The sequence below is a fragment of the Alosa alosa genome, chromosome 21 (assembly GCF_017589495.1).
Source record: "Alosa alosa isolate M-15738 ecotype Scorff River chromosome 21, AALO_Geno_1.1, whole genome shotgun sequence".
Lineage (NCBI taxonomy): Eukaryota > Metazoa > Chordata > Actinopteri > Clupeiformes > Clupeidae > Alosa > Alosa alosa.
Window position 1 is genome coordinate 24709893 of NC_063209.1, and position 20085 is coordinate 24729977.

General features: G+C 45.6%; 1 protein-coding gene across 2 annotated transcripts in view; it reads right to left on the reverse strand.

The window, feature by feature from the left end:
• glra4a (glycine receptor, alpha 4a) overlaps positions 1 to 19556 on the reverse strand; it is a 46752-nt gene extending 27196 nt beyond the window's left edge. For both annotated transcript variants that reach the window (XM_048232052.1, XM_048232051.1), the window contains exon 1: positions 19125 to 19556. In XM_048232052.1, coding sequence (XP_048088009.1) covers positions 19125 to 19192 — 68 coding nt within the window. In that variant the 5' untranslated portion in view covers positions 19193 to 19556. The remainder of the gene's footprint in view (positions 1 to 19124) is intronic.
• Between the last annotated feature and the right edge of the window lie 529 nt (positions 19557 to 20085).

Sequence of the window (20085 nt, forward strand, 5' to 3'; positions counted from 1 at the left end):
ATTTCCCCTAGCCATGACGGGGCTTTTGTTGGGGAGCGAGAGGTCTGATCTGTGGATCCAGCATAGTGGATCTCTGACTTTGGTGTTTTTTTGTGGCTCTGGATTTCCCAAAAGTGACTTTGGACTGAAATTCCGCATCCACATTATTTCGTTTATGTTTTAAAATGAAAATGATCATTGTCCATACTAGAGTATTCAGCACATCACATTAACATTTGAGCAATAGGCTCAACCTGCCTCTTATGTAGGTAGCTGCAGCATTGTAAAATACAGCATTTAACTCAGCAATAGCTGCCAAAAAGACAGCAAGTGTAACGGAGGCGAACTGAGCTAGCGTGCTAGTTGCCTGTGTAAATCCTCACAGCCCTAACCTTAAGAACGCTTCTAACCGCTGAGTTGGAAGCCTGGGCTTTTAGCTCAGTGGTTAGAGCGTTCGACTCCCATGCCGGTGTGTGTTGAGGTGTGTGTTGAGGTGTGCGGCTTCGAGGGCCGTGAGCGGTGTACGAATTACGACCTCGGTTACATAAGCAAAGCTTGTAATTACTGTATATCCATGTTGGTACTGTCGGTAGTGGTGGATAATTACAGAGCTGATACAGAGCTTCATTGTATTCGTTCTGTGATTGGTTCCTCCGTTGATGTGAAAACAAAGTCCATGGAATCCAGGCTGCCTAGCAGCGTGAATAAAATGTTGTGCGTAAGGCAGCATGGGAAAATCCAGGCTAGTAGATATCCATGTAGGTACTGTCGGTAGTCATGGATAATTACAGAGCTTATTCTTCTGCGAAAGGGTCCTATGACAAGAGTTACATGATGGGAGTATGATGAATCAGTGATGAATCACACCGTTACTCATCTTTTTTAAATGTCTAGTTTTGTCAATCCACATTAAATAGGAAATCCGTAATACGGGGCCAACAGTGTTTACGCTCCGCTAGAGTAGTATAGATGAGAGCTAAACATAACAAAAGTGTTGAGGATTAAAACAAAAAAAAAGATTAATTAAGACGCCAGGTAAATGTAACCAAGTTCAAACTAAATTTGTGTTCTAGCTACTACGACACAATGGGAAGCTTGGGGAGTTTTGAAATGATCATCTCATAAGAACAGTGTTCTCTGATCCCCTTCTCTCACATCATTATAAACACTAGTTGAATCATCAGGACTCTGCAGGCTATACTGGTATGGTATACTGCTATGGTTTCTCTTGCATCTTTTCTTTGTGAGGCTTTGTGACATTATTCTGCTACAGGAATACTAGCTCTATTTTTGCAGAACCCTGTTGAAAAATTGGGTTGTTGCACAAAAAAAACTTCCATTGAGCTTATGGCATCTATTGCAGAGGGAGTAGATTCCACCCGGGGAAGTTGTTTGACCTTGTAGAGGCATGGATTTCACCCCTACCCACCCCCATATCCATCTCAATTAAACAGCATAGACACATCATTTTTTTTTTTTGTTATATTTTTGGCCTTTTTATGTCTTTAATGATAGGACAGTGGAGAGTGACAGGAAGCGAGTGGGAGAGAGAGCAGGGGTGGGATCCGGAAGGGACCACGGGGCGGGAATCGAACCCGGGTCGCCGGCGTACGGTGCAGGTGCCCCAGCCAGTTGCACCACAGCTGGGGCCTAGACACATCATTTCTATTGCTTTCCATTGAGGCTGCTACCCGATCTCTTCATTGTTTATATGAGAATGAGGTGTTTTATTCTCAGTGGGGATATTTTGTTGTTGCTTTTTTTCCATTGCATTTTCAGTGGTGGTGTAATTGTTTTTGAGTCATCGCTAATGGCAAAAATTAGCCTTGCCGAAATGAGACCTTACACACACACACACACACACACACACACACGTACACGCACACACACATGTGGCCGTCTGTCGGCTGAGCCGGAGGTTTTAATCGGTTGTTTCTAATCCGCACTAACCCAGAAAAGACTGCCGTCGCCGCCACCGCTGACACCACGCTACGGAGCAGTGTGTTCAGATTTGCGATGCAATCTTTAATCTTGTCGGAGTGAGGCTTGGCATCTCTGTGGACATAAAAAACCCCACGTTGTCTCTAATCCAAGCCTGGCCTGTGTCATCAAAACAATAGGGAGCACTCTGATGGCAGATTTACATTTGGCGATGGGCCCCAGCTCCGCCAACCGGAATATCTGCGGCGCTTTAGGCCACTGATCCTGTCCGTTTGAAAACTCCATAATATAATGCTGGCATTCTCATTAACATTTCCTGTTTGCAAGCGCACACACACACACACACACACACACGTATGCACACACACACACACACACACATACTTAATTTACAGTCCAAGCCTCATGCATGTAACGTGATTAACGCTGAGCAGAGGATCCATTTTTTTTGCCCCTCTCCTCATCACATCTTAATTACGGTTGCTGTGTTTAATTGGTGTACAACTGAAAGGGTGAGAAACTGAGCTCACTTTGCTCTCCCTCCTCCCCTCAGTTCACTTTTTTTTCTCCTGGTTTATCCTTGAGTCCTTTCCCTTTGTTTGTGGAAAGAAGCAATTCAATTAATTTGAATGTGTTATTAAATATAAAATGCTCGTATGATTTCATTAAAATGCAAACGGAGAATATCAGAGAGACAAAATATAATTGAGTTCATCCCATGCAAAGTTACAGTATCAACTCCTTAATTCATTAGGCTACATCTTCTCCTCTCAGATTTAAAAGCTTGCCCACATCCATGGTTAATGATCAATGTCTCTTGTTTGGTCCAACTTATTTATCAAGAAGTCCGTGACTAAGATTTATTGAGAGGTTTTTGACACATTTCCTGAGGGGTTTTTGAAAATGCTCTTTTTGAAATAGTCATTTGTATGACTGGATATCCTCTTCTGATATCACTCAAACATACCAGAGGGACAAAAAAAAAAAAAAAAATAAAATTGAGCACTAAACTTTTAGGGAATTAATATGTTATAGATTCCAGGAACTCTGTCTCCCCTTGGCCGTCTGTTTCCTTTTCACCTTCTGGGACAAAGTAATTCAGAATCAGGCTGACCTGCCTCCTGTCAGGCTGAAAGACTGCTCCCAAGTCCGGAGATAGACTTGCGGATAACACCGCAGGAGTGATGGATAGAGTTGATGAGCCAGTTTGCGACTTGACCTACTGCTTTGGTGGATTGATCGACCCGGAACAGACAGACTTGCTCACTGTTTGTCAGCAGAGAGTTCTCAAAGTCTGGTGTTGGTGGTTCTACTTTGTGTTCACTTTGTGTGTGTGTGTGTGCGTGAGTGCATTCCCGTGTTTGTGTGTGTGTGTTTGTGTGGAGTGAGTTTGAAATGTCCACCCCTGCTGAATAACTTTGTGAATAAGTCCATACATTTCTTTTCCACTACTTTTGTGGCCATTCAGCACAGCACATTGAATTAATTTGAGCCATGAGAAACAAAATTGACTCAGGGAAAAGCAGTGGCATGCCAAGCCATGCATAGGACTTCTGAAGTGATTGCTCTGTTAAGACTCCAACAGTGCTCCCAGCACTGACATACAGTAGAAACCAGTCGCGGTCATTGTCACAATGCACTATAGTTGGTCCAGTGCGATGCCATGTTGTTCTCACAGCACTTCATGATGGACTACTGTCCCATGTGGAGTTTATTCAGGCATGTTTGTTTATGCATAGGAACGAAACTGACACATAGTGAGGCAAATTATTGTAGTTAAGAGACTTGGGAGGTGTACAAACCTCTCCTATATTCTCAGAAAATCTATCAGAGAAAAGCACTAGTGATGCAGAAATGTCCTGGGTGTATTTTTTAGGGAGGTGAGGTTATAGAGAGGCAAATTAGAACTGTAAAATGTTCATCCAAAACCTGACAAGTGTCACAGCTTTTAACTGCCTGAATGGCATTCCGACTCCCTTCAAAAAAGGTTCAGTGTTATTAGCCCAGGTAGAGCGCCTCTCACCCCATGCAGACCACGTGAATATCAGGCTGGGAAGCGCTCACTGTTCACTCCCTTACAAATACCTGGTTACTGACAGGGAAATTTGCTTTCATTAAAGCTTCCTCTGTGTGCGCTGAATGGAGTTTCCTGCCCCTGTCAGCTGCGGTTCACCTTGCCATTCCTCACGGCTTAAAAAGCTGACTTGGGATATGCCGCTCCAGAGGATCCCATTGATCAAGCGTGGGTGTGCATGTGTCTCTCAGCGTGTCTGTTTGGCATGAGATATACAGGGGCGGGAGAGATTGGGCCGGCAGTCAAGAATGGGTGAGCGGGAGAGTCGGGCGGAGAGACGTAGTCACGGCGATGGACGGGTGGATCTTGGATGGTGCTGTAAGTAAGAGAAGCTGTATTTACACTTTCTTATGATGGACACTACTCCACACACACTTTGATACATGAGCCTCCCTCTATTCATCTATCTGTGTTGTGTGTGTGTGTGTGTGTGTGTGTGTACTGGTACGTAGAGTGTGTGGGCCCTGTGTATATAATTACAGCTTACTCTCTGGTTGGTGCTGAATGTGATTAATTTGCTCTTCTGCTACCTGCTCTGTGTGTATATAGATGACCGTGCCACCTGGCATTACGAGGGGGATTCATCATAACCTGCCCAGAACGTCGCCAGCGCCTCCTATGGCCTCCCCTCTCCACCCCACCCCACCTCCTCTCTTCTCCTCCTCCTCTCCTCCTCCATGGGATGAGGGATCTGCTGAGTCACAAGGCTAACCCCCCCCCCCCCACACACACACACCACCACCACCACCACCAGGAGGGTTTCCTGGCTCAGAGAACCCCATGGGCTTCCCCCCCCCCGATTCTCCATCCGTTGGTTACAGAAGGCTACGGGAGCTTCTGCGGGCTCCATCCTGACTTCCTTTTACGTTCTCTGGTGGGCTGGAGACTCGTTGGGTTGTAAGTGCATCTCTCACCAGCTTGGTAGCCTGCCTTTATTATGGTTGGATGGCAGGGAGGAAGCAACCCTCTGTTAATGAATTGGAGGGGAGGTTTACAAAAATAATCTCTCTCTGTCTCACTCTCTCTCTTTCTCTCTTCTACACTCACATAAACACATATTTTGTCTCCTAATAGACACATAGACACACTCTCTTTGCTATTCGCCTGTATGCGTGGGATGGTGGATGTTGACTTTGACTGCAAAAATCCCTGGCAGAGGTTTCAGCTCTCTCACTAGTCTGTCAGACTCTCACAAGTCTGACAATGCACAACTACTGATAACACTGTCCAGTTGCAATGTGCATACTTAACCAGAGAAAACTAAATTAATAAAAAAAGAAAAATATCCCTACCACTGTTGAATCATAGGAACTTTGATATGATTCAAATACACCCTGGATCAGCACAACTATTTAATTTTTCTGAATCCTGTGAAAAATAACAACCCATTTGATTGGCATTTCTAACTCATCCACTATCTGCGACTACAGTATTTAGCCTGTGACTCATGTGTGCACTAGTAATAATAATTAAAAAAAAAAAAAAAAAACATCAGTAGTCACATTCATTTTGACTTTAGACATGCCATCAAAGAGTTTCTATTACCTGCAATGTTAGAACTGCTGAGCCCTCTCTTGTTCTCTTCAAACGAAAACGCCAACAACAAAAGCTTTATGCTATTAAAGTGGCAGATCTAACGAGAGGAGACTGTGAGTCGGATAAGCTCAGCACTCTGGGCTTTTAAAAGGCCTTCTTTTGTGCTTCGTTCTCACATGGTTCACGCATGGCACTGTGGTTTGACATCATCAGAAATATAACCCCCCCACAACCCCTGTGTGTGTGTTTTTGTCAAGGTGAAAAATCAAAGCGCTATGAGTGTTTCAAAAGCAGCTGGGCTGTAGCGGCACTTGGCATTGTGTGCTCCATCCGTCTGCGACATGGATTAGATTGGAGCTGAAGTTTCACAGAGTCCCTCCTCACATGTGCTGGCATGTCTGATTTGCGTGGCGGCGACAGAGATACGCAAGGCTCAACACAACATTGTCATGGTCTTTCCCCCCCATTTATTTGTCTCTGTGAGTGTTTGTGCATCTATTTCTGTCCCTCTAAGCTTTGCATTTACTCCTGACACAACAAGGTTTGTGATGACTCACTCTTTATGTAAAAACAGATAGAAGCAGCATGTAGCTAGTTGTTGGTAGCGTGTATGCTCACTATGACAAGCCATCAAGACTGGTAAAGCCAAATTTAAATTTAAAAATATTCAAAAATCCTTATTCTAAATAAATACTTTAAATATTCTAAAACCACATCACCTACAACATGTCACCCTTTAGTGTTAGTATCTACACCCCAACTCCCCCGCCTGCCACACCACACATACATCATTCTGTCTAGGGGCTTTCATTTCGTCAGATTTTGAAATGTTTAAACTACAAGTAGTTAACTAAATTCCCCCACTCAGTCTCTGAGAAGGCCCTCTATGTTGTCAGATTTATGTCATGAGCCAAAGAAATGTCTGTATTTGCAAGCTAGCTGAGGCTCTACTCATCCAGAGATGTCTTCGCAGCAGGGCCTCTTAGGTCATGTGATTTATGCAGCCAGGTATGTGCCCAAGATTGCAGGGAAGTTTATCAGTTAGCCTTTAGAGGATGAGGAATAGACTCAATTAATATCAGTTAGATACAACCGATAAGAATCCAAACTGCAAAAAATAGGTATTTAACTTCAACTAGAGATGGGACAGACAGGAAAAAGATTGCAGATGTTAATTAAAAATATTAAAAATAAAAATTCCTGAGGATAATTGTTTAATAAAAGTTTGATATCTTTGAAATGTTTGACATCTCTAAATCGTTAGTAGCATCATGATAAGGCACCATTTCTATCCAATTTTGTTTTTATCCAACAACTTAAATTAATAGATAAAATGTCACACATGTGTCTAAACTTGCATTTAAGATTGAGTGATTAGATCTGTTATGCCAATGTTAAAGGTTTGCTTGTTTCCTACCCGAGGTTGGTAATTGGTAAAGGGCGGAAAAGACAATGGCATAAGTGCCGTTCGTCATGTTATGAGGTTATGTGCCATCAAAATGTTTTGGAAACGTTACATTAATGTCAAAAAACTGTTAAGGGTGCCTTTAAGGCGTAATTGTTTTCAGTTTGTGCCTGATTTTCCTGTATCAACTCTGTGTTTCCCGACAGCTCTTCAGCTTCAGCACAGCCCTGTGATGTGAGAGCTCCACACACAGACCGAAGGTAAACTACTTTCCCCCAGCCAGCAGCACAGGTCACACTGAAGGGCCCAGGCCTGGAAATGTGCAGCCCCCCGCCACAGCTAATCTCTGGAGTAGGTGGCTGCGTGCTCAATCATATTCCTCTGTGAAGTGCCCGCAGGAAAAGTTGCCAGCCTTGAGAGAAGGAGGTGGCGGGAGCGGCAGCAACAGAGCCTCTCCTGGACTTCCTCCCAGAACTCAGTAAGCTCTGCTGGCTCGGCTTTGACCAGGAGAGAGCCTCTTTCTTTTCTACATCTCCTAAGCTGCACACACGGCATGGAGAAGGACAAGCTCTCTCTCTCTCTCTTCCTCTCACTCACTAGCTTGCTCTCTCTCTCTCTCTCTCCTCTCACTCACTAGCTTGCTCTCTCTCTTTTCTCTCTTCCTCTCACTCACTAGCTTGCTCTCTCTCTCTCTCTCTTCCTCTCACTCACTAGCTCTCTCTCTCTCTCTCTCTCTCTTCCTCTCACTCACTAGCTCTCTCTCTCACTCTCTCTCGTTCCTCTGTGTTTTTGTTTTGCCAACTGTTAACTAATGCAGAGGTTTCAGGCTCTTTGAAGACACCCCGCGGTTACACTTTATGATTCACCGGATGTGTTTCTCTCTTTCTTGGTTTGTTTTTACTGAGGGGACCAGGTTGTCCTTCTCACAACAGCCCATTATGAGCAGAGAAAAGGGAAACAGCGTGGTAGCCACAGCAGAGTTACTCCGCCACTCTCTCCTGGAGATGCCTGCCTCCAGACGTCAGCTTTGTCTGAGAGGAGCTCCCCCTCGGAGACCAGGTTATACAGCTTGACCGTCCGTCCCTCAAACCACGTCTGTCCTTATCTGACCGTCTCCAAAATAACCAGCCCAAATGGCCACCTTGTGCCACCCCTGTGTTGCCGATATATTAAAATGGCCAGAAAACCTCTCGCCGGCTCACAGGGAGAAAAGGTTTTTTTTTTGCCTTGAAAGACCCCAGGCGGACTGCTGCTGTGGGCGAAAAAAAGACAGGAAAAAAGAGAGAAAAAAAGATGGGAAAAAAGAGAGAAAAAAAGACGGGAAAAAAGAGAGAAAAAAAGAAGGTGATAAACCCATTGAGCCATGACGACGCTCATCTTCGAAAAAGGCAAACACAGTGTTGACCTCAAGCAGCTCTGAAACAGGTCCCAGCTTCCAGCTGTCGTACGGCAACATGGCCGCAGTCTGCCCACAGAGAGACAAGGATTGGGGTTAGGCGTGTGTGTGTGTGTGTGTTTGTACTGTATGTGTACTGTATGTGTGTGTGTGTAGGGGGTGGTCAGTGGTCGGGATTGTTTTTGGCGGACCTCAAGGTGAGGTGAAAGTGGAGGCGAGAGGTAAGGTGTCCCCCTGTGGCTGGCATCTGCTCGACCAAGAGAGAGAGAGAAAGACAGAAAGAGAGAGAGGGAGAGAAGGAAAGGTGAAGGGAGAGAGAGGGAGGCACTGCCGTGTAATGGAAGTCTAAACGGGGCTCTGGCTGTGTGCGCGTCTGGCAGATAACCAGAAGGCGAGCGCGGCAATGCATGGCTAATGCCAAGCCTCTTCATTCACTCGGCTAGACAGAGAGCTTGACATGCAGGGTTAGCTAAGGTGATGTGAGAACGCTGCCAATTAGTTTAGAGGATTCTGGATGTTTAGACAGTATGTTTCTCATATTCTGCAAGCAACGAGCAATGGTGGCTACAAGTTAACATTTTATTATGAGAGTTCTTGCAGCCACAGTAACTTTTTAACTCCTGCCAAAAGAAGGCAGGGGGTGGACTCCTACAGTCTGCTTATGCTGGGGTGTCACAAAATAATTGGCAGCCAGGAAGAGCAGAATCTATGGAGGCTTTTCTGATTCATAAATGTATTCAAACCTGGTTTGTTGGATTTTTTTTGTTTCTTGTTAAATGGATAGATAAGTCCATGAGACTAAGATTTCTCTCAACAATTATTTTCGTGATGTTGAAAACTCGCTATCAATTTGACTAGAGCTGGAACAAAAAACGGCAGTTTCTGGGCCTTTGATTATGCCAGACAAGACAGTCTGTCTGAGACAGAGACAGTGGAATGAAACAGTTTCCCCGTTAGCAAGCTAACGTGTCTCTGTTATGCTCTCATTCAAATCAAGAAAAGGTAACAGCAGGGACATTTCCGCGGCGCTGCGAGATGAGCAGCAGTGACGGCTTAATTGAGTGGTCACGACTGTATCCAATTCATCGCCACACCAGCCACGCCGTCCAATTGTCCCTCCTATTAAACACGCAGCCGAGTGGTCCGCTGGAAATTGGCTGCTCGACGATATAGCATAGTGGACATTACGGCCCCCCGCGGTCGCTCTGAATGGGGCTCCGTGCTCCTCCACTCAAGGACAGTCAGTCAATCCTACTAATGGGCAGGACGCTGGGCAGCGCGGGCCTGAGTTCTGACCCCGGCGGGAGCCGGGCAGCCTGAGCTTTTGCCCTTCAGAGAGCACCGTGACTGCAGGCCCCCTGTGCCACTGCGGCCGCCGCTGCCATAGCCTGCTCCCAAGCCCCCCCCCCAGCCCATTAAATAGCATCAGCCGCCAGGACACGAGGTAATGGAGCCAGAGCACCGGTTGGGGCAATCAATAACAGTGAATCGTCATGGCAACTGACCGGTGGAGCACAAACCCCCGAGACGGCAACCCGCTCTCGTAACCGAGCTGATGCCAGACGCAATCTCAACAAAGTGGACATTAGAGCTAGGGCCCTGGATACACAACTCTTCACAACCCCCCCCCACTCAATGTCTCAATGGCTCTTCACGGAGGTTAGTGGACGGTGGCTGTTTTTTGCTCAGCGACTTTGAGTGCAGCTGGATTTAATTTGATCTAACCTCTGAGGGGAGAGCCTCTACCGCCCCCACTATTTTACTCCGCATTTGGAGGGAATTACACGGCCCGAGTGCGTGTGAGCTCTTAGATTTCACGGTGTCGGTGGCGGCCTGTTATCTGACAAGCACAGTTGTAATCCCCCCCCCCCCACCCCAAACACTTCCCAAACACCCCCACACACACACACACACACTTCAGACACACTCCAGTCCATCTCGCCATCGCCCAAACAGACATCTCAGAGCTCTTTATTAGTCATGCATGACAATGACATCAGCACTCAGGAGAAGAGGGGAAGACTGAGAGTGAAGAGGAAAGGAGGCAAAGGGCTCGTCCCATTTCTCCCCCCTTAAAACTTCCATTTGGTTAAGGGCTCGTCCCATTTCTCCCCCCTTAAAACTTCCATTTGGTTAAGGGCTCGTCCCATTTCTCCCCCCTTAAAACTTCCATTTGGTTAAGGGCCCGTCCCATTTCTCCCCCCTTAAAACTTCCATTTGGTTTTGATTGCCCTCGACAGTAAAGTCCCCTCGACGAGGGAAGTGGGGGTGAAGATCTTTCCCTATGAATTGGGACACCCCTATATGTAAATTAGCGTAATGAACGTGCTCACCTATGTCACGCGCAGCGTCGACGTGTCTACCGGTAGTAGCCTACTACTATTTTCATTCAGTAACATGCTGGTTCCAGCGGTCATGTTGAGTATTGTGTGGGCTGTGTTGGTTTATCTACATCTGGTTAATCAACAGATATATTCGTGTTCATGTGAACGCCGAAACACACATCCTAAATATTGATGAAACTACCCAGATCAAATATATAATGTTATTTGATGGGCAGTCAGATAGCTTTGTGAGATATTTTCTAACATTAGTGTTCAAAACTCGACAGTCCTTTGGATGTGCATCAAAGTAACATATTCCAACATATTTCGAAATTTTAATATGCTTATTTGCGAAAATATATGAGCAATGCAATTGTTCCTTTCCAGCGGTGTCAGCCATCTTGGTTGAAAAATTTGGCTGGCTCGCTCAGCTCGCACGGTATCCTGGATAATTTCATCTCCCACTTCATTTTAAGCCTGCATCGGTCCTGGCTATATTTTGAGGGTTGATTTTAAGGGGAAAATAACACTCCCCCTTGCTCCCTAAAGTAATGGGACACCCTACCCCTACACGTGCACGCGCAAAAACGAGGGTTAGGGCAAAAATCTAGGGGAAGGCGAGGTATTGGGACGAGCTCAAAGGGATGGATAGAGGGAAAGGAGGAAGAGAGATGATAGAGTGATAAAGAAAAGGAGGCAGAGGGATGGAGAGAGGGATAAAGAAAGGGAGGTAAAGAGATGGATAGAGGGATAGAGGAAAGGAGGTAGAGAGATGATAGAGGGATAAAGAAAAGGAGGTAGAGAGAAGGAGAGAGGGACAGGTGAAGTGCAGTGTATGGTGCACAGAGACTGGAGGAGAAGTTCCTTTGTTTTGAGTATTCTGTTTACCAGGCCTCTTCTCCGTTCCATCGCATGTGTCCTTGACATGCGTCCTCTCTCAAAAACACTGTAGAGAATGCAGTACGGTGGATCTGTATCCATGGGTGTTGCTAAGCAGTAGGATCATTTCCCTCTTCCCATGATGATGCACCATGCACAGTAAATCTACAGACTGATTTACCCTCAGTTTTTACACTTTAATAGCAAGTAAACATACCATGGAATATGTGACATAGCAATAAGACACTCACAGGCAACAGAACGAGCAGACACGAGGTGTCCTGTTATACGGAATTAATGGACGGGGGGGGCAAAAAACTCCCCGGCGCTTGTTGTACAACTTTCGTTGGCCCAGTTAGCTTGTTTACAGTTGATTCCATTGTTGCAAAGCCTGCAACCAAAGATTCTAGAGCGCTGCAACTGTCGTCCTACTATGGTTGTTATAGTTACCATTCATAAGCATTGATATGGAACGGTGTCCTGTTATTCAGAATTAAAGGCCACCCCGTCAGCCAATCAGAAAAGAGTATTTCTTCTCTCCGGGTGATAAATAGCAATAAGACACTCACAGGCAACAGAACGCTTTATGGGTAGAGGGCCTGTTTGGTAGAAGAAACAACAAGCAATTAATTACAAACAAGCCCAAACTTGATCAATATTTTCACCACATATCTTTTTAGCTGACCACCAGAGCGCTGACCTGGAGCACTGACCATTCTGCTGGACATCAAACACATACAGTAAGATCAAACAGTAAGAAGCAACAACAAAGAGCACTTTGTTGTGTTTCACCATTTCAAAGGGCTACTGTCTCCTCTTCCAGGCTTGGGTAAGTTCAATCAGCTCAGTTGCTATGAGACTCACTATATTTAAAGTAGTGCTTTGAGACATTCAAAGTCAAAGTCAAAGTCAAAGTCAAAGTCAAAGTCAGCTTTATTGTCAATTTCTTCACATGTTCCAGACATACAAAGAGATCGAAATTACGTTTCTCACTATCCCACGGTGAAGACAAGACATATTTGACCAATTTTAAGTCCACAGACAAACATAACATTCAAGTAAACAAAAAAGTAAGTAAATAAGTAAATAAGAGGGCACATATAATAATAATGAAAAAATAAGAGCAGCAAAATTTTGTTGAAATTGTGCATAGACAGTCAATAAAATACTAGTGCAAATACTGTAAAATACTATAAAATACTGTTTGACCTAAGTAATAAAGAAAGTGGCATAGTGGTGCAAGTTATGTAAGAGCAGCAGAAGTGTTGTGTTTTCAGGACAACAACACCAAGTTGTAAAGTGTACAAGTGTGCAAGTGTTCAAGTGTGCAGGTGGAGTAGTGCAGGCGGCCATTGTGGGTCCAATGTCCAGGATGTTATGTAGCTGAGGGTGGAGGGGAGAGGGAGGAGAGAGTTCAGCATCCTTACAGCTTGGTGTATGAAGCTGTTAGTGAGTCTGGTAGTGGGGGGCGCAGGCTTCTGTACCTCTTCCCAGAGGGCAGTAGATCAAACAGATTGTGAGCGGGTGACTTGCATCACTCACAATTTTGGTCGCCTTGGGGGTGAGGTGGGTGGTGTAAATGTCCTTCAGGGAGGGGAGAAGCACCAATGATCCTTCCAGCTGTGTTCACTATGCGCTGCAGGGCTTTCCTGTTGTATTCAGTGCAGCTTCCGCCCCACACAGCCATACAGCTGGAGAGGATGCTCTCAATGGTGCCTCGGTAGAATGTGGTCATGATGGCTGGTGGAGCACTTGCTCGCCTGAGTTTTAAGCAGGAAGTACAGGCGCGCTGAGCTCTCTTCGCCAGTGATGCAGTGTTGGTGGTCCAGGAGAGGTCTTCACTGATGTGCACCCCCCAGGAATTTGGTGCTGCTCGCTCTCTCCACCACAGCACCGTCGATGGTCAGTGGCAGGTGTTGGGTGTGACCTCTCCGGAAGTCAACAACAATCTCTTTGGTCTTGCTGACGTTCAGCAGGAGGTTGTTGTCCCTGCACCACGTGGTCAGATGGTCGACCTCCAACCTGTATTGAGTCTCGTCGCCCTTGGTGATGAGACCCACCAGAGGGCACCAGAGGGCACCAGAGGGCATTCAGTACTAGGCATCATAAATGCTCATGCATAATAATACACACACACACACACACACTTATCAGTCAACTAATGAGGAATCACTATATTTGAGCATGCACCATTTTCTAATTGCAGTTTTCTGTTCAGGCTCATAAGCCTATCTAGTCGGACTGGTTTGATTCCTCCGTGTGTGTGTATGTGACGAGGAGAACATAATTGCTCGGAACATAATTGCACATTGCAGTGAACTCAGCTGTCAGAGGTCTGGCCCAGCCAATAAGCCCAGATGCAGCGTACCAGGGCTTACTGGGCAGTGAGAGAAAGAGAGATGGATAGAATTTGAAAAGAGACAGAGAGAGAGCAAGTACAGAATGAGAGACAGACAAAGAAAGAAAAGAGACAAAAAGGAGGTAGAGATATGTAAAGAAACTGAGCAGAGAGTGAAAGATAGAAAGGAAAAAGAGAGATATGAGAGAGATGGCAAGAGAAAGATAAAAGAGAGTGATGAGGATAGAGAGAGAGAAAGGGGAGAGAAACAGAGGAGAGACATTCCCCTTCGGTGCAGTGTTTAATGTGAAACGCTGGCTGTGTCTGAGCTGCCTTCCTCTCCTCCACAGCCAGCTGTGTGCAAGCAGCAGTTAAATGCATTAAATGCCCTTTTGCCCCCCCCCGGGACCTCGTAAGCCCCGACTGCCCAGAGGATGCCAGCCGAGCACATCCTACTCACTCCCTGCCATCTTTGATTGCAAGACGCTAAAAAGAAACGCTAGACACAGGCTGCTCTTCTTCTTCAGCCGACAGACATCGGCATATGTGGAAATGGATTCCCAACAAGTATCATGGAACTGTCTAGACGTCTAGAGGAGAGATGGAAGGTTGAAATGAGGACCAACGCGCAGTTACACTTCATAATTTTGTTTCGAGTTGTTTACTGTGAAGAATTACGTGGGGTGGGGTTTGGTTTTGTGACTGTGGCAAAGAAAATTTTTCCCCAAATTTGCATGCTGTTGAGAGGAGAAAAGACTTTACAGAATTTTAAGGAGCCACTCATTAAAAAGCGTTTTTAGAGGCTGGTGCCATAACTCATCAGACCTGGGCAGGGGCTTCTGTTTTCAAGAGGGTGTGATAAATTCTACTCACTCTCAAGTCTTCTATGTTTTTTTGTAAGCACTTTCCAAAAGCACTGCCATCAGAACCAACCTCAACCACCTCTAATGTCTTAAAAAAGTTGCAGCTCACTCTTCCTCTTCTCGACCAAACTCACCTCTTGTTGGATCTATCTTACAAACCTCATCTCTTGAGGTGGGCGATGTTGTTCTTTTCCCCTCGTCACTTCTGGTACCTATCCGTGCTCAAATCCAATTCCCTCTTGGGCGGCATGTGTGTTTATGTCTCACCCTTCGCTGCCAGTGACGCTTATAGCACATGCACGACATGCGTTTCTCCTCTTTCGATTGCATCCCTCCATCTCGTGCATCACATTCATCTTTGTTTACAGTGATGCACTGAAGCAAGGAAACAAATATTGGGAGAGAGGTGGGAAGCCCTGGCATGCTCTGAGCAGATGAGTTTATGGCCAGTGTGCTGTCACACACACACACACACACACACACACACACACACACACTCACACACACACACACACTCAAATGCTCTTTTCTTGTGACCTCTGCTAAACCACATGGCAAACATCTCCAAAAAGCTTTGTGCACACAGGCTTATCACTAAACGGTGCGTGAAAAGATGAATGCTGTGTTTACGTTGGCGCAGATGAAATCAGTGGCACATCGCTATCTGCTGGACTGGGCACGTAATTTTCTTCACCTTATTAGCTACTTATTTATACAGTTGGGCTGGCATTTGTGTTTTGTAAGTTGTTGACGTTTAACAGTGGAATGTTAGAGGAGAGGGTTACGGCGTAGGAGCCTCTCGTCAGCACTCCACTGCCAAATCTGATCAGACAGGAAGAAGTAGCTCTGATTATTTCCAGTTCTTGTGCTCTTGCGCTCACGCTCGTCCACTGAGTTTCTACTGGGCCTCACATACACACACACACATATGCGCACAGGCATGCATGCACACGTACGCACGCACACACACACACACTTTTATTGAACCCTAAAAGAATCTTTCTTGAACTTCCTACTCTTACTTATCCCTGTTTCTTATTAGCAGGGGTGTCCACCTGTCTTTGCTTGGCTTTTCTCTAGGACATAAGGCTGTCCAAGACTTTCCCCCGTCTTTGAAATAGAAAAAAACCCTCCACCAATAACAACAACACTAGCTCAAGCCCTCAGGGGTGACTAAAAGTGCCTGTTTGGTTTTTCAGACAACACTTGTATGCCTTGTTCCGCTTAATTATTGATAGCGGGCACAAAATGCGGTTTCATTTGTGCAAACAACAGACGTTTCCTCAGCCTCAGCGGAGTTCAGCTCAAGGATCCCTTACCCAAATGTGATTACTAGCCCTAATGCAGCGCAGGCCTGTCCTCAGGAATTCTTTCACAACATTAAGACGATCACCGTAGCTTGCCTTGAATTAAGACCATTAATGTCTGTGCCTGAATGAATGTGTGGGCCCGAACTGAGACATTTTAACGGTTACTGCTGGTTAATTTGCCATATTTTTGGACAAGTGACAAGCTGAAGCATCTTTATATAATTGTGTTTGGCTCATATGACCTCTCATGACCCCTGGAGTTTTAAATTCTCTTTTTTCTCCACCTCGATATTGGCTGTGGTATTGATGGGTTATCAATGAGCAGAGCTAGGGTACACAAACACAGTGGTGATTGTTTGCTATTCCCAAACATTCCCCCTCCTGGACCCCGGCCAGGCTGACCGGCAAACGGATGTCTCATTTACATTTCGTATTTAATTATTCAAGCATTGACCTGTCTGACACACACACACACACACACAGACAGACAACCCCCCTCGTCCCTACACACACACACAGGCGCTGCCTCTCACACCTCTCAGGAGGGTTGTTAAATTAATCTCCCTCCCCAATCTTGCACCAGCTCAGTGTTGTGTTGTGATGTAGGGCTGTATTTGAGGGTGATACTGGTTTGCTGACATCCCCCTCAGCAGACTCTCTCTCTGGGTACCTGCTAATCAGACCTACAGACACAGCCATAAACAACGCTGATTTACAGATGATTTACAGATGTTTTTGTGTGCGAGTGTATTGGTCAATGTGCAAGTTGGGAGGGTTTGTGTGTGTGTGTGCGTGTGTTAGTGTGAGACTGTGTGTGTGTGTGTGTGTGTGTGTTTTGGCCTCCATTTTCCTGCCTCCACCACATTGACGTGTCCCTGGCTGCGACCGCGGCACCCAGAAAGCACTCCGCTCAGCTCAGCTTCCCCAGGGAAAGGATCCCCCTCCACTAAACATTTAATTTCCTCACTGAGTGTGAAATCCTGCTTCTGTCAGTCCCAGGGTGTGTGTGTGTGTGTGAGTCTGTGTGTGTGTTTGGAGGGGGGTTCTATGATGGGGATCTTGCCCAGGGCTGCCCTGCTTCCCGTCTCAGATCTCATTCTGCATCTCAAACCTTCATCTGCCCGTGGACAGCATTCTCTCCACTTCTCCATTCTCCCTTCTACAGAGCATTCTCTCCATTTCTCCATTTCTCCCTTCTACAGAGCATTCTCTCCATTCTCCCTTCTACAGAGCATTCTCTCCACTTCTCCATTCTCCCTTCTACAGAGCATTCTCTCCACTTCTCCATTCTTCCTTCTACAGAGCATTCTCTCCACTTCTCCATTCTCCCTTCTACAGCGCATTCTCTCCATTCTCCCTTCTACAGAGCATTCTCTCCACTTCTCCATTCTCCCTTCTACAGAGCATTCTCTCCATTCTTCCTTCTACAGAGCATTCTCTCCATTCTCCCTTCTACAGAGCATTCTCTCCATTCTTCCTTCTACAGAGCATTCTCTCCATTTCTCCTTCTTCTGCACACTCTCTCTCTCTCTCTTCACCAGCAGCTCCACTTCATGCAGTTTCTCTCACACTCTCTCTCTTTTCCTCTCAGTCTCTCCATCTGCTCCTCTTCTTCCATCTTCTCTCTCTTGTGTTCTATCAATCTTTCTACCCCCTCTCTCTCTTGTGTTCTGTCAATCTTTGTACTCTCCACCCCTCTCGTCCCCCTCGGCTGATTTCCCGTAGGAGGTGCTGCCTGCTCCCCACATCTCCTGTGAGCCTCCCGGTGGGAGGTGAGGGGGGGGGGGGTGGGATTATGCAGATCTTAATTCTGGGGCACTTCTCACACACCTGGGGTCGACGGGCCATGAAATAGGGAAAAGTGCTCGCCACAAAACTTTCTTTTTTTCCGCTTCGCAAGGAGAGAGAGAGAGAGAGAGAGAGAGAGAGAGAGAGAGAGAAAAAGGGTAGCATAAGAGAGAAGAGTAGATGAGGAGAGAGAAGGGTAGAAGAGAGAGAGAGAGGAAGAGAGTAGGGTCAAGGTGGACTGCTAGGGGGCTGTTTTTCTCTGGGTTGCAGTTTCCTATTAGACCACCTTCCTTGTCAAACGGTCTGATACATCCACTATATTTGAGTTCATGACCATCTCCCACGCAAACCCTGCAAGAACCAATATGTTCTGTTCTATGGGATTCATTGGCTTGACCAACTTCCTTGAAAAAAAAAAAAAAATAGGATTCCATGTTTATTTCTCTCTTTTTGTAATAGAGCTTCTCCATCATCCAGTAAGTCCACTCATGCTGTGGTCAGTGTTTGTGTTCTTACAGACATGTCATTTTGTGATGCTGATGGTCTTTTTCTGTCTGTCAGGCTGTGCTGGAGAGGACTGATTTTTTTATGGCTCTTTTCACGCCTTCTCCTCATGACCAATGCCAACAGAATGCCCGTGACAGGCTTTCACAGTCAGGGGTGAGAGGGTTCAAGGCAAAATGCAATTGCTTTGAATCCATTTTTTCCCATTTGACATGATATTAAACATTAATATTAGCTTGAAACCAGAAATAAAACCCAATACAGCCAGCTTGTGTGAAAAAATTATGACAAAGGTTAATCAGGGGAATGTCGTAACATCTATTTTTAAATGACTTTGACTCTGTCCACTCTCCCCTAGTTATGTTGCATTACAGTAAAAATTTTAAAGGATTTTTTAAATCTTTTAGTAATGAACATCAATATTTTTTTTTTTGTTCTTCTGAACCACATCACCTTCCATTTACCATGTATGCGTCAGTTTCCAGAATGGAACTTTTCATATTTTCTTTAGTTTGTCAACTTTCCTTTAACCTAATTAGAACATAAATTTCACAGGCTACAATCCCTCTGAGGCACCTGGCAAACATGAATATAATGACATTTTAGTGGTCTTATTTCCTCTCTGAGATAAATCATTCAGAACATGATCAAATTAAAACTTAATCCACAAATAAGCCACTTGCATGTCAACAACCACAATTTTCTTTACCAACCACATTTCATGACACCACGGCCCATCACTGCACAGTCACAGACACAGTCTGATATCCTTAGGAGCGTGTCTTACCTGATCAACCCCATTTGGAGAAAGCAGAAAGACAAGACATGTAGTAGCCTTATGACTTGGGAGAGCATTCTCTTGCTCAGTCCAGCCTGTCCAGACCGTGTTGAGGAGTTTGTGCAGGTTAATCAACAGAGTTTTGCTTTTAGCCAATCCACAAAGCGGCAGGTGAAACCAGGCAACCAGGCATGGTGTTGCTGAGTGATCCGAGGGAGCTTGCTTCTGTGTGGAAAGTTCTGTCTGGTCCCCCTCCCTTCTCGCGCTCTCTCGCTCTCTTGTTGGCTGTAAAATCCACAACAGTCTCCCCCCTTAGTTGTCAACAGTGAGAGTGCGCATGAATCCGAATGCGCGTGTGTGTTTGTTTGTTTGTTTGTGCGTGAGTGTGTGTGTGTGTCTGTTTTGAAGCAGAGTGTGTGCTTTTCTCTTTCTTTCTCTGTTTTTTATAGCCAGCTGCTCGCTCCAGGAATTATAACGGGAGAGGATTTAAAGGGCCAGCAGCACATTTGTGGTTGCCGCGACCTGTGAGCGCAGTTAGAATATGCGCGTGTCTGTGTGTGTGCGTGAGCGTGTCGGTGCGTGCGTGTGTCTGTGCGCACGTGTATTAAGGGCTTTCGGGGTGGTATTCTCTGTGGGATTGTTTTCACAGAGCCATAAGCTCTTTATTTCTCTCCCCCAGTTTATATTAAAATTAAAACTCCAGCACGATGGGAAAGCGGAGAAAATAAGAAGAGAGTTGGAGAGATAACAAAATAAGGACATAGGCAAAGAGGAAAAGATAGACACAGAAAAATACCTCTAGAGAGGGTTAGAGGACCCAGAAGAGGGAAGAAAGAATATGGACCCTTTCAAGAGAGTTCCATTATCAGCATCATAGTTGGCCCCACAAGGCTTCCTTTTTAACATTCCATATGTTATCTTAATGCAGAGGAAGTAGATTGGGGCCCAAATAGAATGTTCAAGCATTGTT